The sequence below is a fragment of the Chinchilla lanigera genome, unplaced genomic scaffold (genome assembly GCF_000276665.1).
Source record: "Chinchilla lanigera isolate Chin_1 unplaced genomic scaffold, ChiLan1.0 scaffold00030, whole genome shotgun sequence".
Lineage (NCBI taxonomy): Eukaryota > Metazoa > Chordata > Mammalia > Rodentia > Chinchillidae > Chinchilla > Chinchilla lanigera.
This window is the reverse complement of record NW_004955431.1, coordinates 6,703,512-6,727,237: the sequence shown is the minus strand read 5'-3', so window position 1 is coordinate 6,727,237 and position 23,726 is coordinate 6,703,512. Positions and strand designations below refer to the sequence as shown.

At 37.0% G+C, this 23,726-nt stretch overlaps 2 protein-coding genes across 2 annotated transcripts in view; one reads left to right on the top strand and one right to left on the bottom strand.

Annotated features, from left to right (window-relative positions):
* LOC106148860 (translation initiation factor IF-2-like) overlaps window positions 1-13,867 on the bottom strand; it is a gene marked incomplete in the record, with an annotated part of 32,390 nt that extends 18,523 nt beyond the window's left edge. Inside the window, 3 exon segments of the mRNA XM_013515728.1 lie at window positions 3,327-3,516; window positions 12,200-12,301; window positions 13,787-13,867. Coding sequence (XP_013371182.1) covers window positions 3,327-3,516; window positions 12,200-12,301; window positions 13,787-13,867 — 373 coding nt within the window.
* Window positions 13,868-23,440: 9,573 nt separating this feature from the next.
* The window catches only part of Cog6 (component of oligomeric golgi complex 6), a 62,682-nt gene continuing 62,396 nt past the window's right edge, over window positions 23,441-23,726 (top strand). Inside the window, exon 1 of the mRNA XM_005387638.2 lies at window positions 23,441-23,653. Within this exon, the coding sequence (XP_005387695.2) occupies window positions 23,501-23,653 (153 nt within the window). The 5' untranslated portion in view covers window positions 23,441-23,500. The remainder of the gene's footprint in view (window positions 23,654-23,726) is intronic.

The window sequence follows — 23,726 nt, the reverse complement described above, 5'->3', positions numbered from 1 at the left end:
AAGAACCTCCTTACTTAACAGCTGAGTATTTTCTTCTTTTTGTAAATTTAATTAATTTTCTTTCCAGATTATTTATTTTTTTCATTTCAACTACGTTACCTAATTTGTGGCCATATAATTTTCATGGTGTTTTGTTATCATCTTTTCTATTTCTCTAGAATCGATAGTACTGCCTCTCACTTTCATTTTTGATTTTAGAAATTTGAACTTTTATTCACTTTTTTATTGGTTACTCTAGGTAAATGTCATTTTTGTTGATCTTTTGGGTTTTTTATTTTTTGCCATATTTCTTTCCCTATTTGTTTATCTCTGTTCTAATCTTATTTCCTTCCTTATGTTAGCTTTTGCCTTCCTTCCTTCCTTCCTTCCTTCTTCCCTTCCTTTCTTCCTTCTTTCCTTTGTTCCTTCCTTCCTTCATTTCCCAGTACTAAGGATTCAAACCAGGGCCTTCACCCACCCTGAACTATATGTCAAACTTGTTTAAATTTTTTTTTTTTTATTTTTTTTTACACAAGGTCTTATCTGCCCAGACTGGGCTTCACCTTACAACCCTCCTGTCTCTGACTCCCAGACTGCTGGGATTGCAGGTGTGCTTCTTTTTCCTAGTTCTTAAATTGTAATATAGATTTGAAAAATTGAGATCTTTTTGCTTTGCAGTATAAGCATTTATAACTATAAATTTCCCCCTCAGCACTGCCTTTGCTGTGTCTTATGAGTTTTGGTACGTTGTGCTTCCATTTTCATTCATCTCTAAGTATTTTCTAATTTTCTTTATGATTTCTTCTTTGACAAATTAATTAAAGTGTATTTTTAAAAATTTCACAAATTTGTGAATTTTCCAGTATCTTTGCTTCTATTGATTACTAGTTTTATCTTGTCTTTTTAATAAAACAACTATATTAAGCCACAAATCTTTGCATCACAAAATTTACAAACTTAGAATGTAAGAGTCAACAGAACCAAGCACACTGACAGGACTGTGCAGCCACAAGCACAGTCAAACTTAGGTCATTTTTGCCCTCCCACATGAAAACACTTTACCTTCTAGGTGTCATCTTCATCATCTTGTAGTAGTAGGCAAAGTCACTTTCTAACATACCTGTCTTTTAAAGTCTATTGAGACTTAATTTGTAGCCTATTGTGTAATTCTCTTGGAAAATATCCCATGTTTATTTGAAGAGGATTTTTCTGTTTTTGAGTACACTGTCCTGTGTATGTTAGATATATTTGGATATTGTGTTAGATATATGTGGTTTATGGTGTTGCTTAGTTTCCTTTACTTTCTTCTTTTTTTAAAAGAGGCATAAAGGAATTTATCAGGCAGAAATTTAAAAGTACACACTTGAAGCTGGCTCTCAAGAGAGACTGGCACACTCTAGTTTGGAGCTGGAAATATTTGCGTGCTTTTCTAGTGGAAATTTGTGGAACTTATGAATCTTTAGGAAGTTCTGTCTTGGTCTTGGTTTGTAGGAAAAGGATGACATTTGGAGGAAAGGGTTGTTATTGTCCGTGCTAGTTAGCTTCTGGCAGGTACATACAGGGTGCTCCAGGAAAATGGTCTGCAGCTGTCTGCTACAGAATTGGGCCGGGGAATGAGTATTTACAACTAAGCTGCGAGCTGAAATTGACCAAAGTCACTAAATTGATAAAAAATTAATTGTGATTTATTGTTCAAGCTTTCCCCTGGAATTCACAACCCTTTGATATACTTTAGAGTTCCAAGCATATGCTTAATAGTGTCATTGTCTATGTGTAGGGAATAATACCTAGTGCTTCCTGCTCTGCTCCCTTCCTAGAATCCTCTTCCTGAGACCCATCTTTCATCTCAAAGTTTTCTATCCAGTCACTCATTTATAATTTTATATAACGGGCTTGGGATTTAGCTCAGCGGCACAGCGCCTGCCTGGCAAGCGTGAAGTCGTGAGTTTGATTCCCGGTACCGGAAAAAAAACCCCAAAAGAAAGTAAATATAATTTTATATAAATAAGAAAATAGGCTGTTGTTTATTTTTAGTGAAGACTCTTTTCTGTGAATCTTCCACAATTTCTTTTGCTGTACATTTATGTCCTTATATACATGTAAAATTTATGCATGTAAAATAAAAACAAATATATATGTTCATATTAATATTTACATAATTGCTAATTTTGTTTAATATTTGTAGCCTGTCCTATTACAGAAATACATTTAATCTTTGCATTCATTTAATAACCATGCTCCATACAATGCATGGATATTAAAAAATGTTATATAAATGTACATAGCTATGACCAAAAAGCACATCAAAAGAACTAGAGCAGAGAATTTGATTTCTAAACATAAATCAAACGCTACCTGAGATATTTTGAAAAAGAATACTTTATTTGAAATAAACATAAGGCTTTGATTATCAGCGTGTATTGTTTATACCTTACTCAGAACAGTGATGCTCCTTTTTCTGACAGGAAAAAACTCATTATTATATCACTAATGTTATTGCTTAAAGAAATTATGGGTAGTTAACCAGGTGTTCTTTAATTATATTTGCTTTATTTATGTTTTGAAGGATAATTTCAACAAATAATTGATGTTTTAGTTAAAAAATTACCCAATGTTTACATATTTCTCAAGAAGTAAAACCTATTTAATATGTGAAATTCATATAAATATATGACATTTGCAATTTTTTAAGAAAAAAGTGAGAGTAGCATCATTAGAGACTATAAAGCAATTGACACTACTTCTTAAAGTTGAGTAAGACTGAGCTACATCAATTTAACGACTTTGAAAAATTCTCAATTTAAAAATTCTTTGCTATAAATTTGTTTCAAACTCAGTAAAATAAGTAGACACATATTTTACATGTAATTTTTATTTTGATGCTAACTTCCTGTCAAAGGCAGGTGATTTGTAAAATTTTATTATTAATAGCAGGTCTAAGAGTGATGTGTATCCTTTACCCTAAGAAACACAAAATAGATTTCAGACACAGAGCTCAGAGGAGCCAGCCTGAGTTATGCAGGAAATAAAAGGATATTGCCACCTGTCTACTCCTTCTGGGACAGAAGTCCCAGTGAACGAGTAAGTTTACTTTGGGGACCTTGCCAGGGGTGACAGGGTATGGCTACTCTTGTTCTCAATGTTTCTGAGTCATGTAAATTAGATTTGGGAATCCTGCTGTCTAGACTAAAGCCCCACCACCAACAACCTTGAGGAAGCTGGAATGTTTTCTCAACTCTAAGATTATTAGATATGCTCTTTTCATTCTGTCAAATCTAAAGAATAGGCTTGTGCTCATTAACAGCCTGTCCACATTTTATCAGGCCTCTTAGACAAGATCCTGGTACCTTGCAGAGGTGGCTGGAAGGGATCATCTACGTTATTCTTCCCAAGCTCTGCTCTCGGTTCTCCCTCCAAGAGCAATTTACCAGCTGGCTTGGGTGGCACTGATGCCTGGCCTTGTGGTCGAAGTACTTGTTCAGAATAAAAAGCTCCATCTCTGACACCATGCAGTTCTTTAAGCAGATTGGCCACAAACTGCAAACCAAACAATTCCAAAGGTCAACTGTTCATTATGAGGGATGCAATCATTCATAATCATCTGCCAGATGCTGGAGAGGGACTGAAATTTTGCTACCAGCCACTGTTGACAGCTTTGCTTTCAAATCTCCTACAGTAATCTCATGTGACTTAGGTACTGCAGTTTCTAGGCAATTATTGCCATAAACTGAAAAAAATTACATTATGCTAATATTTAAAATTAAGATCAGTGATTACTCTAGCACCATGACAAAATGCTCCTGCTGGATGTCATTGGATTTCTCATTAATATTAATTTGTAGTTTGTAGAAAAATGGTTTAACAACTGAGCTACACGCATCTAATTCAAATATTAACTGAGCCATAAATCTATGCTCACAAAAGAAATTGCTTTTAACTGCCTGTGTGATTTTATGGCCTTTCTTAGCATATTCAAATTTCATTGTATTTCTGTAATAACATGTATATTTTCTAGTAGGTTGGTTATAAGCAAATATTTCCTGATTTTCTAATCTAACTAACTTTGTTTAGATTGCCAGGAATGCCATAAAATTCTCCAGTGAGTTCTCTACCTAAATATATTATAAACCTGATATCAATATTATCAACATTACTGAATATGTTTTAAGAATCTGATACTGACATAAGAATTCGATTTTCCTTAATGCTGCAAAATGGTGGCATTGATCTCAAATTAGCAGGATACTTAATTTGAATTGCTTTTCTTAATTGTAGTAATTAGGTTCCATTGTGCTTGAGCTATTAATACACTTCATATTTGCAATACTAGATGTATTTGTAATACATGTAACAATAAAGCTCATGTAACAATAATCAAACATCACCACCTCTAAACTGTTGTGTTTACACCACCTAAACACAAAACTTAGGGGACACGGTCATAGCCTACTTAGCAACCACAAGATACTGAGTTTGATTCCCGGCTCTAATAAATAAATACATAGATAAACACAAAACTTTCTTTTTATAAGAGGATTGTTGATTTAGTTTTTCATTAGTAAATGTTTATTAAATGCATAAAGCATCATGCTAATTTTTATTTGGGGTTTATAGGTGAATCACAAATGTATTTATACCTTCAAGATATCTTATATTAGGTATGAAAATATTCAAAACATGTATGTAATAATGAAAAAACAAATTTCAGTTTTTGTTTCTTTTATATATAAATATGTAATTTCCACAGAGAGAGAAGAGAAAGAAATGGAGGAGGAGGAGGGAAGAGAGAGAGAGAGACAGGGAGGGAGAGAGAGAGGAGAGAGAGAGAGAGAATGAGAGGGAGCAGAAGTAGGGGTATAGATCCAATTTTGCTTACAATTAACCTTTTCATAAATAGTATGTGCTTTTGTGAAATGTTGAAAGATTTTTATTTGGTTGATTTTGCTATGATGACCCTTGAACTAGATACTGACATAAACTGAACTTGTATCTAGAAAAGCAACTTCAGTTGCTGTATCATAAAATGTTAACAGATATTTTTAAAAAGAATGAAACATATACATATATGATGAGGAAATATGTGAACATAAACCAAGCATACTTACTTGCATTGTATACATAGTATTATGTCATACATGTAAATACTAGCCACACGATACTAGTCACACAAGTGTAAAGAGCTAGAAAGGATAAAACATTAATAAAATTTAAAACATTGAAATATATTTAATCTCACTTTGTCTTAACACTTAAAACATTTATGCCCATTTTAGAAGGTACACCACATTTTACTATAATCTTTTCATGTATATTTATAAATACAGTGTGTGTCTATAAACTATGCATTCCCAAATGTTTTACCTGAGAGGGATGATAATTTTTACAATTTGGGGGTCTACCATGTTATATTTTGGAGTGGGGATTCATTGAAGGTTTTGATACAGAAAGTATATCAAAATAAAAATAAGAAAAAATATAGTGCTAAAGTGTGAGATGAACTATAAAGGAGAAAAGAGAGAAGCGATCAATAGGTTGTTAAGAAGAATGAACATACAAGTAAAGGAGGCAGCAATGTAAATAAGAAGGACAAGACAGATGTGGTAGATATTGTGAAATAGGATCTGCAAGGGTTCAACAGGTGATTCATTACTAGGTGTGTTAGTCGACTTTCTGTCACTGTAACAACTACCCAAGAAAATTAACCTAAAAGGAGGAAAGTTTTATTGTGGCTCATGGTATCAGAGGTTTCAGTCAATAGTCGGCTGACTCTACTGCTTTGGGCCTGTGGTGAGAAGCACATGGCAGAGGAAATTGCACACTTCATGGCAGCTGGGAAGAAGAAAGAGATGGAGAGCGAGAGTGGAAGAGAGAGAGATAGACAGATGGACAGGAGTCCTAATATGCATTTTAAGGGTACACCCCCATAACTTAATTTCCTTTCACTAGGTCGCACCTTTTAAAGGTCTTAACACCTCAGAATAGCATCACCTGTTGGGGACCAAGCTTTCAACACATGAGACTTTAGGGGTGTGTTGGTTACTTTCCTCTCATTGCTGCGACAAAATATCTGATGCCCAAAATTAAGGAAGGAAAGTTTATTTATCTCACAGTTTGTGGAGGTTTCAGTCTGTACTTGGCTAGCTCCAAGGTAGAGTGGCACATGGCAGAGGGCAACAGTTCATGGCAGCAGAAAATAGCCAAAGCAACGAGAGCACAAGGGGATAGCAGAGGCAAGCAGCCTCTTTCCCTCCTTTACATTGTATGCAAACTACCCACCCCAGGGCAGGTGTAGCACTCATATCCATAATTCCAACAATGGACCATGAATCAATCATAAATTCTAGAAGCCCACCTCATTACTGCCTGAGGCCTTGGGGGGACATCCAGACACAAATCATAACAAGAGGACATTTAAAATCCAAATCATACTAGGGAAAGTGAAGGAAGAAATGAGATGAATGAAATGTAAATGTTTCTCCTCTGAGAAACTGATTGAAGGGTGAAGACAGTAATACCAGTGGAAATGCTAGGTTTTCATTCATAGCATTTCATTCATTTCATTTTGAATTCATTCATGTTTTCATTCCTAGCATTTCAATTCATTTAATTTTTAATTCATAGCATTCAAAAATGCTATGTTTTCACTTTGGTTCAGAGAAATGCTGTTTTCGCTTTGGTTCACATTTTTAAAATTAGGGTCATACATACAGTTAATCTATTTATTCCTATTTAACAGATCTGACAAATTCCTACTAGACTTCTGCTTCCTAAGTCTGTTCATGGTGTTATAATAAAAACCATAAATTGAGTAACATAAACAATAGACATGATTTCTCATAGTTTTGGAGGCTGGGGAGTTCAAGATCAAGGACCTGCAGATTCAGGTCCTTGTGTGGTTGAAGTCCTCATAGATGGTATCATCCCATATGCTCTTATTGTGAAACTGGCTAGCTAATTCTCTGTGGACTGTTTTATAAGGGCATTAATCTTAATCATGAAGACTCTGTCTTCCCTAATTTCTATGTTAGTTAGCTTTCTGTTACTATAACAAATACCTTCTGTATTAGTCAGGTTTCTATCACTGTAACAAAATACCTGAGACAATCAACTTATAAGGTGAAGAGGTTTATTTTAGCTCACTTTTTCAGGGGTTTTACCTCATTACCAAGTGGCCTGTTACCTTTGGACCTCAGACAAGGCTGACATCTTGGTGGGGATATGTGGTAGAATAACTTATTTCATGGCAATGAACTAAAAGGAACCAAAAGAGGAAAGGGCTAGTGTTCCACAATCCCCTCAAGAGAGATTTCCCTAATGACCTACAATGTCCACTAGACCCCACCTCCTAAAAACTACACAACCTTTCAATTATCCTACAGGCTTGGAACTAAATCTTTAATACATGGATCTGGGGCATCCTCTTTAAATCCATACAATAGCACCTAAAATAATAACCTTCTTAAAAAATGTTATTTTGACTCACAGTTTTGGTGCATTCAGTCTGTGACTGATTAACCCTGCTGCTTTTGGTTTGTGGTGACATGTCATGGCAAAAGTTTTTCACAAAGATGAATTGCTCACCCTATGGCCAGAAAACAAAAGAAAGAAGAAAACTGATCTCCATATCCCCTTCAGGGACACGCATCCAATGACCTGAAGACCTCTGTAGCAGATTGATAACTGATGGTCAACTTATAACCCCCAGCTGCACTGAGTAAGCGTAGTGCTGGGTGTGGGAGGCCCAGCTGGGGACTGTTGCCAGCAGCATAAGGGGCAGAACTGGAGAAGAGGCTAAGCTTTTGGGAGTGGGGAAAGGCTGTTGGGAGCTGGTGGAAGCTATAAGGAGCTGTTGGTTCTGTTGGAGGAGCTTGCCATGCTGACTTTCCTGATTAACTTGGCTTTTTTCACCCTCCAAGAAGTCCAGGACCTTGTTGGCATTGAGAATAGCTTTGGTTAACTTTTGGGGAGCTCTGGTCCTCACTTTGAGCATTGTTTCCTGGCTCCAGATGGGAAGATGGTGCACTGCTGATCTGCTGGAGAAGCTTGCTGCATTGGCTTCCCTGATGGGAACTCAGCCATCTTGATCACTGGAGGAGCTCAGGACCTCACTGTTGCTGAGGATGGCTGTGGTACCTTTTGGGGTAGCTGTGGTTCTTCTGAGCATCGCTTCCTGGCTCCAGTGCAGATCCCTCAGACTGCTAGGGCAGATTCTTCATCCTGCTGGTATACCCTTTCTAGATTCCACCACTGACCTTTGGGTCTTCCCAGTGCAGATCTGTGAAACATGCCTGCATGAGATATAGTTATGGGCTCTGGGCCTCCAGTTGGATTCATGGGAGGCATTTTTATGGGCTCTAGGTATTAGGTTGGACTCATACAGGACATTACTGTGGGATCCAGGCCCTCAGCTGGATTCTTGGTCTATAGTGTGTGGACAGATTTCCTGCACTCTTTTATATATCATCCTTTGAGTGACTACTATAAATAATCATACAAAATATGTGTCCTGTATTATATTGTTCCCCCTTGCAAAAATATCCCCCAAACCAGCACAGCTTCTCACTAAGCCCTATTTCCTGATGGTTCCAACACTTCCCCAGAGCATCATGCTGGGGACCAATGCTTTAACACGTGGGTCTTTGGGGCACATTCCAGATCCAAGCAATAACACCCATCAAAGACCTGGCTTGCTAATACCATTACCTTTAAGGTTAAGTTCAAGATTTCAACTTATGAATTTGGGGGAACTGCACATATCCAGATGGTAGCACCTGTTAAATTTCAGAAACTCCATAATTTACCGAGTATTTAAAAATGAGTAAAATGGTTTGTAACCTCAAGGACCTCACAAACTAGTGGTAACAATAAAAACATATAAATAATTTTACAGCAAGAGTATCATCCGAAGGATCTGAAATATTGTGGGAAGGATACCTGGCCCAACTATAAAGATGTTTGGATGATGAGGCCCCTCAGTAGTTTGAAAGAGTCAGTCAGTGGTTCTCACAGGAAAAGAAAGGGAAGTATGTTCCAGGCAGAAGGGTAAGATGACCAAGGCACAGCATGGAAAATCAGATGCTTTCTGTCACGCGAGATACATAGTTCTAAAGAGTCCACTGGCACACGTATTCTAAAAAACAAATTAATAGCAAGCAATTAAAAGGAGAAGACTGTCAGGCCTATACAAAACATTGATGGGGATGCCAACAAGAAAGAAGAGGAAATAGTGATATAAAAACTGCAGCACAGAAGCTGAACCTTTAAAATACTGTGGATATTTAAATTGGAGACAATACTTTCCAAGGATGAAATGTGTTTGCATTAATAAGAGGTGCCGGCTGGCAACCCTGCAGATTGGGGTCACAAGAATAAAATATGAGAGCCCAAAAATGGGTTTCCTTTAGAGAATAAAAGCATCCTTATAAGGAAAGAGGACCCAGCCAGAATTCCAGACAGTACATAAGTATTTCACCTTGATATTAACATGTGTTTATATGCATGCATGGATATGTGTGTTCCAGATGAAACCCGAAACTGAAAGGGAACAGGAAATGTGTGAAAATATGCAGGATTTGTCTGAGAGTGTGAATTATTATACAAAATTTAGGGAGAAATGATACAGTTCCACAATATAATTAAGGACAGCGGTGTGAAATTGCTCAGATAAATGTGGCAATTGTGTGTTATTTTATAGATTAGATAATTCAGCTTGTACACATCTTATTTCATCAACTCCTCCTTATGTTATAACTTAGATATTGTTATAGCATTTTGTAGATAAGGAGACTAAGATCCAGAGTCACAAATTAAGGTGTCTACTGTCATATAGTCACAAAACTGAAATCCAAATTTTCTCACTCCAAGACCAGGGAATCTTGACAGTGGTTTTCAAATGGGCTTCTTGAGTGTATGGGTCCTATGGTTTTACTCATTGGTAGTGTGGTAGACACTTGTAACTTTTTGGTTGTCAAGCATTATTCTCCCTTCTGTTGGTGACAGTATATCAAGTATTCCAATCCCAAATATTCCAGTCCCAAAGTATTCGAATTCATCTCTTTTTTCTAAGCTTATTTTTAGACCACAGTGGAGTTGCTAAGACATTCATCATCTCTTCACTCAAAAAATTTCATGCTGTGGCTAGAGATTCTGGGTAGGGTCTTGCAAGCTAGCGGCAATTTCTAGAACTAGTTGGACCTGAGCTATGTGTTAATGTAGTGAGCCTGTTCATATAGGAAGGGCAATTGTCCAGTGCTTATCTTTTTTTGCTAGATAGCTCTTATCCATCTGCATGAAGCTTTGTCTGTCAAAATATATGTTTTGTCTACAAAAAGGGATCCTTACTTCTATATTTATTGTCATTAGTAGTCAATATGTTAAAATTTTAAATGTAAGCTGCAGGTAAAACTTATATTTCAAGTAAACCCACTAACATCTGGTGATGTGAATTTGCACATTTCCAAATTTAGGATAGTTGTGCAAGGGTTAAATTTCAGGGGCACAGCACCTGTCTGGCAAGCACAAGGTCCTGAGTTTGATTCCCAACATGAAAAACAAACAAATAAGTAAATAAATAAATTTACAATGGTTAATCTCCCCAAATAGTTACATACAATTTTCATTTGTAAATTATTTTGAATCTTTAATATTAAATTCACCCAAATTATATGTTCTCCTAAATATTCAAGGCTCTGTTAATGGTATTGATTTAATTAACCAAAAATTTTCAGCTACAAATAAATACTTAATATATCTGTTTATCTAATGTATTTGAAACAGGTAAGGAGCTAGAACTACAAATTTAACACAAAAATTTTCTTAATTGATAAAATGGTACTTATATCCTAACACAAAAGATTTAGTGATGCAGATTAAATTTATAAATGCAGTAGTCTCTGTTTATCTCTGGTTTCACTTTCTGAAATTTCAGCTGCCTGTGTTAAACCACAGTCCAAAGATATTAAATGAAAAATTCCAGAAATAAACTGCCTAAGATTTACTATAGCATATTATTATTATTATTATTATCATTATTATTTGGAACCGGGAATCAAACTCATGACCTCAGGATTGCCAGGCAAGCGCTTATGCCGCTGAGCTACATCCCTGGCCCTATAGCATATTATTATTGTTCTATTTTATTAGTTATGGTCATTTATTTCTTAGTGTGCATAACTTATACTTGCATATCTAGTAGAGAAGAAAATACAATATGAAGGATTTGATAGAAGCATCCACTAAGATCTTAGAGCATATGTCCCCTGAAAAATAAGGGGGAACTATTGTACTGTTAAAACTTGTCAAGAGGCTAAAAGTACAGCTCAACTTTAGAAAACTTGTCTAGCATGCTCAGAGCCCTAAGTTTGATTCCTAGTATGAAAAAAAAAGAAAAAAAAAACTTGCCAAATAATACTGCTTCTTTTAAAAACTGTAATAAAAACCTTTTTAAAATAAAATTATGAGTTTAAAATGTCAGATTTTAATAACAAATTATTCAGATGATTACACATTGTTCAAATTGATTGTTTTCTTTTTCATTTATTTTCTGCACTTGTCCCTGCCTGGCAAACACAAGATCCTGAGTATGAGTCCTGGTACCCGCCCCCCCTCCAAAAAAAATCACTATTTTCTGCACTTGTGACCATCTCAATTTGCATTTTGTGTTCTAAATTTGATACAGAGATGTAGATCCCAAGTATTCAAATTCATCATTTTTCTGTATTTGTTTTTAGACCGCAGTAGAATTGCTAAGACATTCATCATCTCTTCACTCAAAAAATTTCAGCTCTGGTTAGAGATTCTGGGTAGGGACTTAGAAGCTAGTAGTAATTTCTAACGATAATTTTACCTGAGGTGTTTGTTAGTATAGTGATCCTGTTCATATAGGAAGGGAAATTATCTAATGCTTGTCTTTTCTTGCTGAATAACTCTTAGCCATTACATCTTTACTGAAACTTTTGGCGCAACTCCTATTATAATTCCTTCACTGAATATGTGACATCTTATTCTTAACCCATCTCCCATCCCCAACCCATCCAACTGCAATCAGTCTCTCCCCTCTGTAGAAGTTAATTGCAGTTTGTACATTAGTCCCTTCCACGCCCCTGGGCGGGCTTGTAGCTCATCTCTTTACTACTTGGGTTTTCCTTCTTTCTCGTACAGTTGGTTTCCTTATCTGTCTCACCGACCATCAATTTATAGCTATTACACTGACTAGGATTACCTCTCCAATGTTATGCTCTCTTGAGTTGGGATCAAAGGTCATGGTGTCTGGACCAATGGACGAGCATGTGTCCAAAGGAGACTTGCTTCCAGACTTCAAATGCTGAACAAAAGCAGAAAAAATAACTAATAGTAGTGCCCTAAAAACTGTCAAATGGTTTCCTCTGCTGAGAGCTCTTGTTGCTCAGTGGTTTCCCTCTGAGTTTTTAGCCTTGACTTCAGCTCCTTTAGCTCCTTTCATATCCTTCCAATAAAGATCTTTTCTGTTGCTTTGCAACCCCAGGCCCCCTGACTGATACAGGCAGCCGAGTGGGCTGCACAGATGATACGAGCACGTACTTAGTGGAGAAAGTGCTGAGGCTGTACCCTTGCTTGTCCGATCAGCATTGGTTATCTTTATGAAGATTTCATTTGAAGAAGGGAATCTATTGCTAAAAAGATTTTTTTTGTTGTTTTTTTCCTGGTACCAGGAATAGAACTCATGACCCTGCGCTTGCCAGGCAGGCACTGTGCCGCTGAGCTAAACTCCCAGCCCCCAAAAGTTTTAAATCATTATATCCATGACTGCTAAGGTTTCTGTCATTAACCCCAAATTCTAAGAATTTCAAGGATAAATGAAAGGATTAAAACAATTGCAGAAAATGAGACACTTGAGCATTCAAAAAGCAGCTTTCCAGATTGATGAGATATCAGTAAGAAGAAAATAATCAGGACATATTTCTATTTGAGAAGCTTTTATTCCTAAAAATTGTGCACTAAGCAATGAAAGCAAGTAATAGAGGATACAAAGAAAGTGCTAAGGGAACCATGATTAAAGATAAGTTCAATTGCCATGAGAAAAATATACCTCAAAGACAGGACTTGTGGTCAGGCATAAAAAGCTCCAAGGATTTCTTCAGAGACATTCATCCTCCATTTTTCAGCTCTTCCATAAATTAGAAAACTTGCTTTAGTTTCAACTAATCAGACAGACAAATACAGACACACAGTCCAGTGACAGAGAGGAACTGGCATCACGCGGAATTGTTCCTAGAGGTAATGTCTGTGTCACAGCATTGCTTTCCAAGAGCAGCAGTCCGGGGTGGCTCATCATAGGCAAAATGCACAGAATTAGTTGAAGCAGCTAAGGTTCAGTTTTACATCCACTGATAGCCCTAATAAACCAGTTCTAGGGAGCCATTTTGAGTTCTTCTGGCAACTTGACTTCCCTTTACTTTTCCAGTTTTCTAAGTTTGTTTCTTCAGCTTTTAAATTCAGTCTTTGGTTTTTCCATTAGCAACTAATCTTCAAGGAAATACATGCTGATTCAGATAGCTGGAAGAGATTCTGGTTATTCAGCTCACTGACTGAAGCCTGAACTCCATTGTGGCCTATGGTAAGTGAAGTTGAGATACTAGAAAATCCTTGGTTTAATGTACAGAAAGATTTAAAAACCTAAATGAAATGGAGACTTTATTGTTACTCCCCCCAACCACTCATAACACCTTCCTCATTTTTCATTCTGAGGAAGTTCCAGACACCTTCTTCTCTAAGGATTCAAAACTCACATTGATATGAGGAACATCCTTGAAAAGCATGGTAATCATACCTTTTTATAGGTTCGGAATACTGCCGGGATATAGTACCGCTGAAATGGTCTCCTTAATTTCAAATGAGATGGCAAAATCATGGTGAGTAGAAGCTAGGAGCCTACACCTAAGTGCCAGAGATAAGGTGCATTTGATTACTACAATGGCTAGCATGGCTGATGCTCTAATATATGATTTGACTCATAAGAATATCCAAAAGTGCACAAAATCAAAATAAATGGACAGTCCACCACGGTCTTTTTTGACTCTACTATCATTCTTATCTCAACTCAAACACTAGCCTCATGGGAAATTCTCTATGGTTAATTGCATAGAAAAGAGAATTTTTGAAGCTAGTTTATCAGTGCCTGAAATTTCTGATATACATGTTGCTACACATGATTTATGTGTGTCTCTGAAGGACAGTGGAAAGGGAAACCTTCATGTAGCAATTTTGCTGTTCAATTTGTCTGGGAGTTAAGCACTGAGCTAAGAACTTACAGCAAGCAATTCATTAGCAGAGGTAATGGATCAGTTGATTGGGAAGGACCTGTTTGGAACAAAGTTTGGAACAATGGTGACAAGAAGGTTTAGAGAAGAAATACTGTATGTGCCTGTACCTCTTTGGGTCTAGGGTATAATTGTTTTTGAGTCATATGGGTTTATGTATACCAAAGAACCCCAGGCAACATTCTTTTTTTATTTTAAAAATAAAAGAACAAAAATATATTAACAAACACACATACATTTACAAAATAATACAAGAACAATGCAAGCAATACTAAAATTCAGACAAGGTGATAGGAAATTAACAATGGTTGTTGTATTACATATAGATTTCTTCAAAGTGGTTACTCAGGAAAACAAATATATACATGTAAGATTGATCAAATAATTAATCATTAACTGTTCCTTTCAGTAAAGTGATAGAAGTCAGTAGTACAACTATGTTAGCCATCCTGTATGTACATACATACATACATACATACATACATAATTTCCCCTTCTTTCTTTTCTCTTTTCCCTCATCACAGTTGCTCTTTACATTTAAGTAGTTTCCTTTCATTTCACAATGTCTACCATACCTCCTAACTTTGTTCACTCTTTGAGGTCCTTACACTAAAGACACAATACATTGCTTACACATGCAGGTCTGATTTATTTCACTTATGAGTATGGTCTGTACTTGTGACAATACACCTATAAAAGCCTTGAGTTTATCTTTCTTTATAGTTGAGTAATATTCCATTATGTAAAAGTACCACAACTTTTTTGTCCATTCCTCAGTGAATGGACATTTGGGTTGCTTCTACAATTTAGCTATTACAAACTGTACTGCTATAAACATAGGTGCACATATATTGCTGTGATATATTGTTTTCAGTTCTGGGAAAATACCCAGAAAGGGAATAGCTGGATTGAATGGGACCTCTAGTTTGCTAAGGAATCTCCAAACTGATTTCCACAGTGGTTTCATCAGTCTTCATTCCCACCAGCAGTAGAGAAGAGTTCCTATTTCTCTACAACCTCACCAGCATTTGTTATTGGTTGATTTCTTAATGACAGTCATTCTTACTGGGGTGAGATGAAATCTCAATGTTGTTTTAATTTGCATTTCTCAAATGGCTAATGATGTTGAACATTTTCTTGTGTATTTATTTGCCATTTGTATTTATTTGTCTGAGAAGTATGTTCATCTCAGATGCCAATTTTTGTATTAGGTCTCTCAGGAACAAGACAAGGATGTCCACTGTCACTACTATTCAACATAGGTCTAGAAGTATTAACCAGAGCAATTAGATAAGAGAGAGAAATAAAAGGAATAAGGATAGGAAAGGAAAAAGTGAAATTATCACTATTTGCAGATGACATGATACTCTCATGGAAGACTCCAAAAACTCCACCAGAAGACTCCTTGAATTAATTAACAAATTCAGTAGCGTAGCTGGATACAAAGTCAACACTCAAAAATCAATACCATTCCTATACATAAACAACAAACAGACTAAGAGACAAATTAAGGAAACCAAACCTTTCACAATAGCATCCAAGAAATTGAAATATTTAGGAATCCATCTAACAAAAGAAGTCAAAGATCTCTTTAATGAAAACTACAGTACTCTAAAAAAATGAGGTCTAAGAGGATTTCAGTAAATGGAAAAATATCCCTTGCTCATGGATAGGAAGAACCAACATTGTGAAAATGGCGAAACTACCAAAATTGTACAGATTCAGTGCAATTCTCATTAAATTACCATTAACATACCTCACAGATCTAGAGAAAACATTCCTAAAGTTCATCTGGAACCAGAAGAGACCCAGAATAGCAAAAGCAATCCTGGGCAAAGAAGACAAGTCAGGTGGAATCACAATCCCTGACCTGAAATTATACTACAAAGCTACTGTAATAAAATCAGCATGGTACTGGCTAAAAAACAGACCTGAGGACCAATTGAACAGACTGGAAGAAACAGTCACAACCACAAATACACTCAGCCACCTAATCTTTGAGAAAGGGGCCAAACAAGTTCACTGGAAGAAAGATAGCCTTTTCAGTAAATGGTGCTGGAAAAACTGGCTTGCCACTTGCTGAAAACTGAAAATAGACACAAGCCTATCACCATGCACCAAACTCAAGTCAAAATGGATCACAGATTTCAATATTAAAACAGAAACACTAAATCTATTGGAAGAGAAAGTAGGTAAAAATCTTGAAGACATAGGGGTAGGCAGAGAGTTCATGAACAAAAACTAAACTGCACAAAAATACTTTAAAGAATCAGCAACTGGGATCTCATCTTACTGAAAAGTTTTTGCACATCTACAGAAATCACCAGCAGAGTAAAAAGAAAACCCACAAACTGGGAAAGAGTTTTAGCTGACTGTCCCTCAGACAAAGGACTTCTATCTAGAACCTATACAGAATTAAAGAACATCAGCCCCCCTCCCCAAATTCAAAGACCCAAGGCAATGTTCTTAATAACCAGATAAACAGTGGCCAACTCTGTGCGTGTGAGTCGTCCTTCTTCCCAGCCACCCTCAATTCTGCTCAGTTGAGTCTATGTACAAAGTAAAATAGCATCAAGGACATAGAATCAACAATATACCTTTCGTTTCACTTGGCTGCCCCCTCTGCTGTGTGCCCAACTTGCCAGCGGCAGCCAAACCTGAGCCTCTGTTATACCTCAGGAGAGTTTCCAGCCATGGTATAATTAGACTCTTGCCCTCACAGAGAAAGAAATATTTTTTCTTTTGAGCTACAGTCATACTAGAATTTGCTTAATTTTCTACCACCCATTCTCTTATTAAATACCTTATACACTACCATAATTTCACAGATAGCTTCTTTCAGACTGATGGTTGGTTGTCACTTTACTTTTTAGTCTATAGTTACATAATATCAAGGAAAGGGTATAAACCAATTGAAGACAAGTTTGACTTCAAACTGGATAGAAAAACAGATTAGACTTTGGCTTGTTATCTGGGAGATAAGGTGAAAAAGTTTTGGGCTGTATAGTGAATAAATTACATTATTTTAGGCAAATATATTCTTTCAGCATGGGGAGAGGATGTGTTGATAGGGCCTAGCTAATGAACAAGATGTGGTAGACATTTGACTATCTATCTACCTACCTATCTAATTATTCACATGTGTTTTTAGTTGGAATGGAGCTTTCACACTATGTGAATTCTCTTTCAGTATTGTGTACTATTCTGTTTCCTCAATTTCTTGGACTGACACATTGGAGCCTGACAGTGGGTACAAATCTATTACCTAAACTCTGTCAATGAGAAGAATCTGTCCTAGAACTTGAGTCAAGAGAAATTAACACAAATAGTTTAGACACTGGAGAATTCTTTAAGAGATGGTAAAGCTTTAAGCAACCTAGAGTCTCCAGGGATAGCACTGGAAGCTGTGCCGTGTAGGCCTCCTGTGTCTAAAATCACCAGTGTAAGTGGAACAATCTCTGACTCCCAGGGCTCAATAGTGACTGATGGAGACCACTACAAAATGGCTCTGAGAAGGATTTAAAATTAATCAATTGGCTTTCTGTGTTTACTTGGGAGTCTGTCCCAGGCCAAGGCCCCTTGTCTGGAGATGGGCAGCAGATTCATAGTAAATGAACCTCTATGAATCACTGGCCCTGGCTGAGACCTGTAGTGGCCTGTGAGGCCATGATGCCTCAAAGGACAGGATAAGGCCACAGCTGAAAACACCTGGCTCCAATCCAATTAACTAAATAGAGACTGTAACTGCAGGCATCTCACTCCTGTGGTGAATGACAACTTGGAGATAAGATAGTTTCCTAATTCACGTAATTTACTCTTTGGGGAACTCTTTGTACTGACTCCCAAGGTCCTGTTCAGGCTTCCATGCTTTCCTCAGTATCCCCGTTCTTTGTTTGAAAACCAAATAAATACAGGACACCCAGAGAAGTTCTTTGTCTCAGCCCCCAGAGAATCTCAAATTCTGTGAGAGGGTTTTTTGCCTCCTTGATCCCTAAAATCATATCATTTGTCTCTTTTATTTAAGCCTTCACCTTCCACTTGTTTGGGAGGATGTAGGCCTGATCAGTCTGTGATAATTACGGTGGGTCCATGATAAGCAGTGATGTTTGGCAATGGTTATAAATGCCTAGCTCCTTTTGTTTCTGCCCCTCTTAGAAACTTAGCTCTTCCTCCTTCTTTTTGATTCTAAGACTTAGCTGAATTTCTCTCAACAAATAATTTTCTACTTAAATCATGTGGCTTATATTGGCTTATATTTATTGTAATTAAAAAGCCAACTTATAAAACATAATTTCAAAACTCTTCATTCAATAATCTTTAGCTTATCGACACATTATATATTGTGTAAGATGCTGTGCTGAAAACTAAGAAGTCAGAAATGAATGAAATAGACCCATCATCTAGGTACTTGTTGGGGAAAAAACAGACACATAAATAAATTCTTAAAATTATCATATGAGACAAGTTATAATAAGTGTTGTACATGAAATGCTCTGGAAATTGCACAAGGTATTAATTAATTAATTCTGCCTAAAGAGAAGTGTTAAGCTTTGTAAAGGTATAAAGAATAATTGATATTTGAATGGAAACAAAGGAATAAGTAGAATTTGACCAGCCTGGATACATACTGAGACCCTGTCTCAGAAAAAGAAAACAAGAGAAAAATTTAAGGCAAACTCTTAGTTGTAAGCTCCTGTACAAACGAAAAGAATATTAAGCACTTCCAACACACAATGGTACAAGATAAACATTACTATTCCAAATGGTACAAAAAGGAGGATACAAAGGAATGGGACAAAAGCTAGACTAAAATCAAACAGGTTAAACATTAAATCCTATAGTTCCATCTGCAGCATATGACGTAATCTGTGGCAAGATGTGAACTTCAAAGGGTTTGAGTGGCTCTACCCTTATGACAATTCTGGTGGTTATAACTCCCATGGTTTCTCTCGTGGGCAGGCTCTGGTCCCTCCTTACAGTTTTCCTCACATGATTCATGCTTCTGGCTTCTCCAAAATTCTGTGGAGTTCACTGCACCTTTGGCTTCACACTCAGCTTCACACACCACTCTCTCAGGAACACATGCCCTGGCCTCACAGGCCTTCTTCTGAAATCTGGGTGGAAGTCTTCCTGACCCTACAACTCTTGCATTCTGCAAGAATAGTCTTTTAAACAGGTTGTGCCAGGGACAACTGGATTTAAAACAATGAAGTTGGATCCCTATCTAATCATACACAAAATTTAACTCAAAGTTAATGACAGACAAGTATATGTGCTAAAGTTACAAAGCTCTTAGAAGAAAACACAGGAATAAATCTTTGTGAACTTGGGTTCTGCAATGGCTTCTTGAAAATGGCAACAAAATCACAAATAGAGGATTGGTAAATTGGATTTAATCAGTGAAGACCACTTGTACTTCAAAGGATCCCACCAAGAAAGTGAAAAGACAATGGACAGATGAGTAAAGAATATTCTAATAAGTTATCCAGAACATATAAAGAGTTATTACTACTCATTGTCATTAGTCATTAAGAAATGCAAATCAAAATCACAGTGAGATAGCACTTACAATGAGTAGGATGGCTAAGAAAAAGAAAGACTCTTACGGCTTATGTGTAGATGTACCTCCAAAGCTTCATGCACTCATAGGTGAGGATTTGGAGAATGACTGGATCATGAATGCATGATACTAGATTATGAGTATGTAATACTGGATTAGTTCACTGGTTGGTTTAGTATGGTTCTAGATGTGGCTGATGGGCTTATTGTTGAGGGAAGACACACTCTAAGTGTGGTTGGCATCAATCAATAGGCTTGTAGCCTGGATAAAATAAAAAGAGAAAGAAGAGGGAAGTCTTGCTGATTTCTGCCTGTCATGCCATAAACTGTTTCTCTTCTGCCCTGACTTTGAGCTATGGACTGAAACTTCTACAAACTGAGTGAAAAATAAATCTTTCCTTCTTTAACTTGTGGGTATCATGTATTTTGTCATAGTGATGAGAAAGTAGCTGAGAAAGAGACCATATCAACAGTTTACCTTAATTTACAAAAAATTGGGATTCTCATATAATGCTTATAGAAACATTGAGGCAGTCATTTTGGAAACTTGTTTAGCAGTTCTTTAAATGTTAAATATAGAGTTCCCATATGACTCAGCAAGCTACTTCTAAGTATTTTCCTTAAAAAAAAAACCTGAAGGTTCCACACAAATATCTCTCACACTAATATTCATATTGACAAACTTCATAAGGAACAAAAGGCAGAAATTACCCAAATATCCATGTAGTGATGCATGAATAAATAAAATGTGACAGGTCTATACAATGGATTACTATTTAGCAATAATAGAAACTTTGGTCTTTAGATCTGAAATGTCCCCTAAAGGACCACATGCTGAAGGCTTGGTCCCCAAACATAGTGCGACTTCTGAATTTGTGAGCCAAAATAAATTTTTTTTTATTAAGTTGATTTTGTCAGGCATTTTGTTATATTGAGGGAAAGTTGACCAATACAGGAATGAAATGCTACACTGTGCTAATTAAAAGAAGCCAGACATAAAAGGCCACATGCTGCATGATTCCATTTAAATAAAAGATCCAAAATAGGCAAATATATATAGGGACAGAAAGCAGAGCTGTGGTTTCCTAGGAAAGAGGAAAGACTTGGTAAGAAGTGAAGCTATTGGGTACGGGTTTATTTTTTTTTTTTTGAAACAATGAAAATATCTTTATATTTTATTATGGTGATGATGCAAAATTCTGTAATAAACTAAAAGCTATTGTATTTTATAATTAAAACAGGCAAAACTTATGTCTTATAAATTATATCTCTTACAGTTTACAAAATATAATATAAAATTTTATCGCTTTGTTTTTAATATCTTAAACCACAAATTCTTTAACTATGACTTGAGATATAGTTCACATACCATACAATTCATCTGTTTAGTAGTTTTTAGGATATTCATAGAATTGTGCAACCATCACCACAATCTAGTTTTATTTTTCAAATTTTATTTTATTTTATTAGTACATGTGTGTAGTACAAACTGTTTACATTCCATTTTAATTCCTTTTTGGATCTCCATTCCCTTCCCTCCCTTCCCCCTCTATCCATCCCCTGCCCTCTCTCCCCTTACCATTTTTTTGGTATAGGTTTGCAGTACATAATGTTAACATTCCTGTGGGGAATTTATGCATGTATATACCACATCCCAGTTCCTTTTCCTATCCCCTACCCCTCTCCTCCCTCCTTCCTTCCTTCTCTTGATCTCCTTCCCCTTTGAGTAAGAACAATCTCCCAGTTTCCTATTATGTATCTTTCATTTTTCTCTGTATTTTTACTCTGGGTTTCTCATATAAGAGAAGCCATGTGTTACTTAAGCTTGTGTGTCTGATTCTTTTCACAATATTAAGGTCTCAAAATGCATCCAATTTCCTACAAATGACTCATTTATCTTTCTTTATGGCAGAGTAGTACTCCATTGTTGTAAATACTACATTTTCTTTATCTGGTCACTAGTTGATAGACTTATAGAGCGCTTACAAGATCTAGCTACTGTGAATTAATTTGCTATACACATGGGTACACATGTGTCACTGTAATATGATGTCTTTAACTGTTTTGGGAAGATACATAGAAAGGGAATAGCTGGGTAAAACAGTCTAGTTTTAAAACATTTTCATAACTCCCCAAATAAACTTGTATCCATGAGCTCACACTTGTCTTTCTCCTTTCCCAGCACTACTCCCCTTGCAACCAGAACTTTGTTTTCTGTGTTTATAGATTTACCTGTTTTGCAGATTTTGAATAAAGAATCCACACAATATGTGATTTTGGGTTACCCTTCCCCATTTTTTGGTGCTCTTGTTGTCATTTCTTCTGCTTGTACATATGTGCAAGCTCTATGTTACTGATTTCTATAGTGATTCCTCTTAGTGTGCAAATTTATGTACACTTTTGATGTATCAATTTTGGTTACACTGAAACTAATTTTATATATGAAAAAGAAATGACACTTTACAATATTGAGTCTTCATGTTGAAGACAATTTATTTACTTAAATTCTATGTTCCCTCAGTAACACTAAAATTTTTTCCGTTTAGGATCCCTCTATTTCCTATTGAATTGTTATTGAAGTGCGACTTCTTTTCTTTTTGTTAGTTGAGCCCTCTCTTCTTCACACAGAGATGAGTGATTCTGTGAGTACTTTATATGATCTGAATGATCAATAATTTCCTCTTAAGTCCGATATCTATAAAAACAAGGAAAATTAAGGACAAGAAATAAATCACTCTGCTTCAAATATCTCATAGCAAGTTCAGAGATTCTTTTTATTTTGATCCAAAACAAATTTTCTTTTCAAAAATGAGAGCAGAAAGAAATAATATTTGTCTTCCAGAATTTCCTGGGAATTTATTTTTCATCTTTGATTACTCATTTTCTTGCCCACTACTTTGCAGCTACATGGGTTTTGTCCACAAATTCCTCGTGTTTGGTCATTTATGTTTGGGTCTTTCTGCCATGCAGAAGTGACTTCTCTCCCTTCTGATACTCCTTAAATAAGTTTAGGGGCCAAGTCCTTTCCAACTGTCTGAACTAAGGTCGGCCTCTCCCTGCATTCTCTCTTCCACTGCACTTCATTTCCTCGTGTACCACAGCCTGCCATTCATTAGAGCCTCTGTCTAGCACACAGAACCTAGATTTTCCAGTACCTACCGAGTACTTTTCATTTACTAGGCCTACAATAAATACTTTTCAGAAAGGTGGATAAAGTGGGGCCTGGTATCTAGCTCAGTGGCACAGGCACCTGCCTGGCAAGTGCAAGGTCCTGAGTCCGATTCCTGATACAAAAAAAACCCAAACAAACAAACAAAAAAAAACCCAAAAAAACCCGTAAAAGACCGGTAAAGTGAATTTAATTAGAATCAAACTTTAGAAACATGTGTGCCAGGCACAGTTTTAGCGTATTTTGCCTATCTAATTAGTTCAGACTTCTTTCGAAGTCCTGGTTTAGTTCCCTAGATTTCTTTCCCAGTCCAGCGAGGTTGTCCAACCCCTGGATATCTCTGCTGTTTCTGCGCTGGGTTGCTGTAGAAACCCAGCAGGGGCTCGCGCATCTTCCGGCCCCAGCGCGCATGCGCTGCCCCATGTGCACATGCGCAGTCACCGGGAAGCGCCTGTCCGCGGCTGAGTTGGCAGCGCCGGGGCCGGCGTTCGGCGCTATGGCCGAGGGCAGCGGGGAGGTGGTCGCCCTGCCGGCGTCTGGGGCCGCCAACGGCCTCAGCAATGGGGCAGGCGGGACGTCGGCGCAGCCCAACAACCCGCTGTCGCGCAAGCTGCATAAGATCTTGGAGACGCGTCTGGACCATGACAAGGTAACCGCGCGGGTAGGGCCGGGCTGTGTCCGCGCCCCGCCGCCCCGCCGCCGTGCACGCCGCGCAGGGGCTC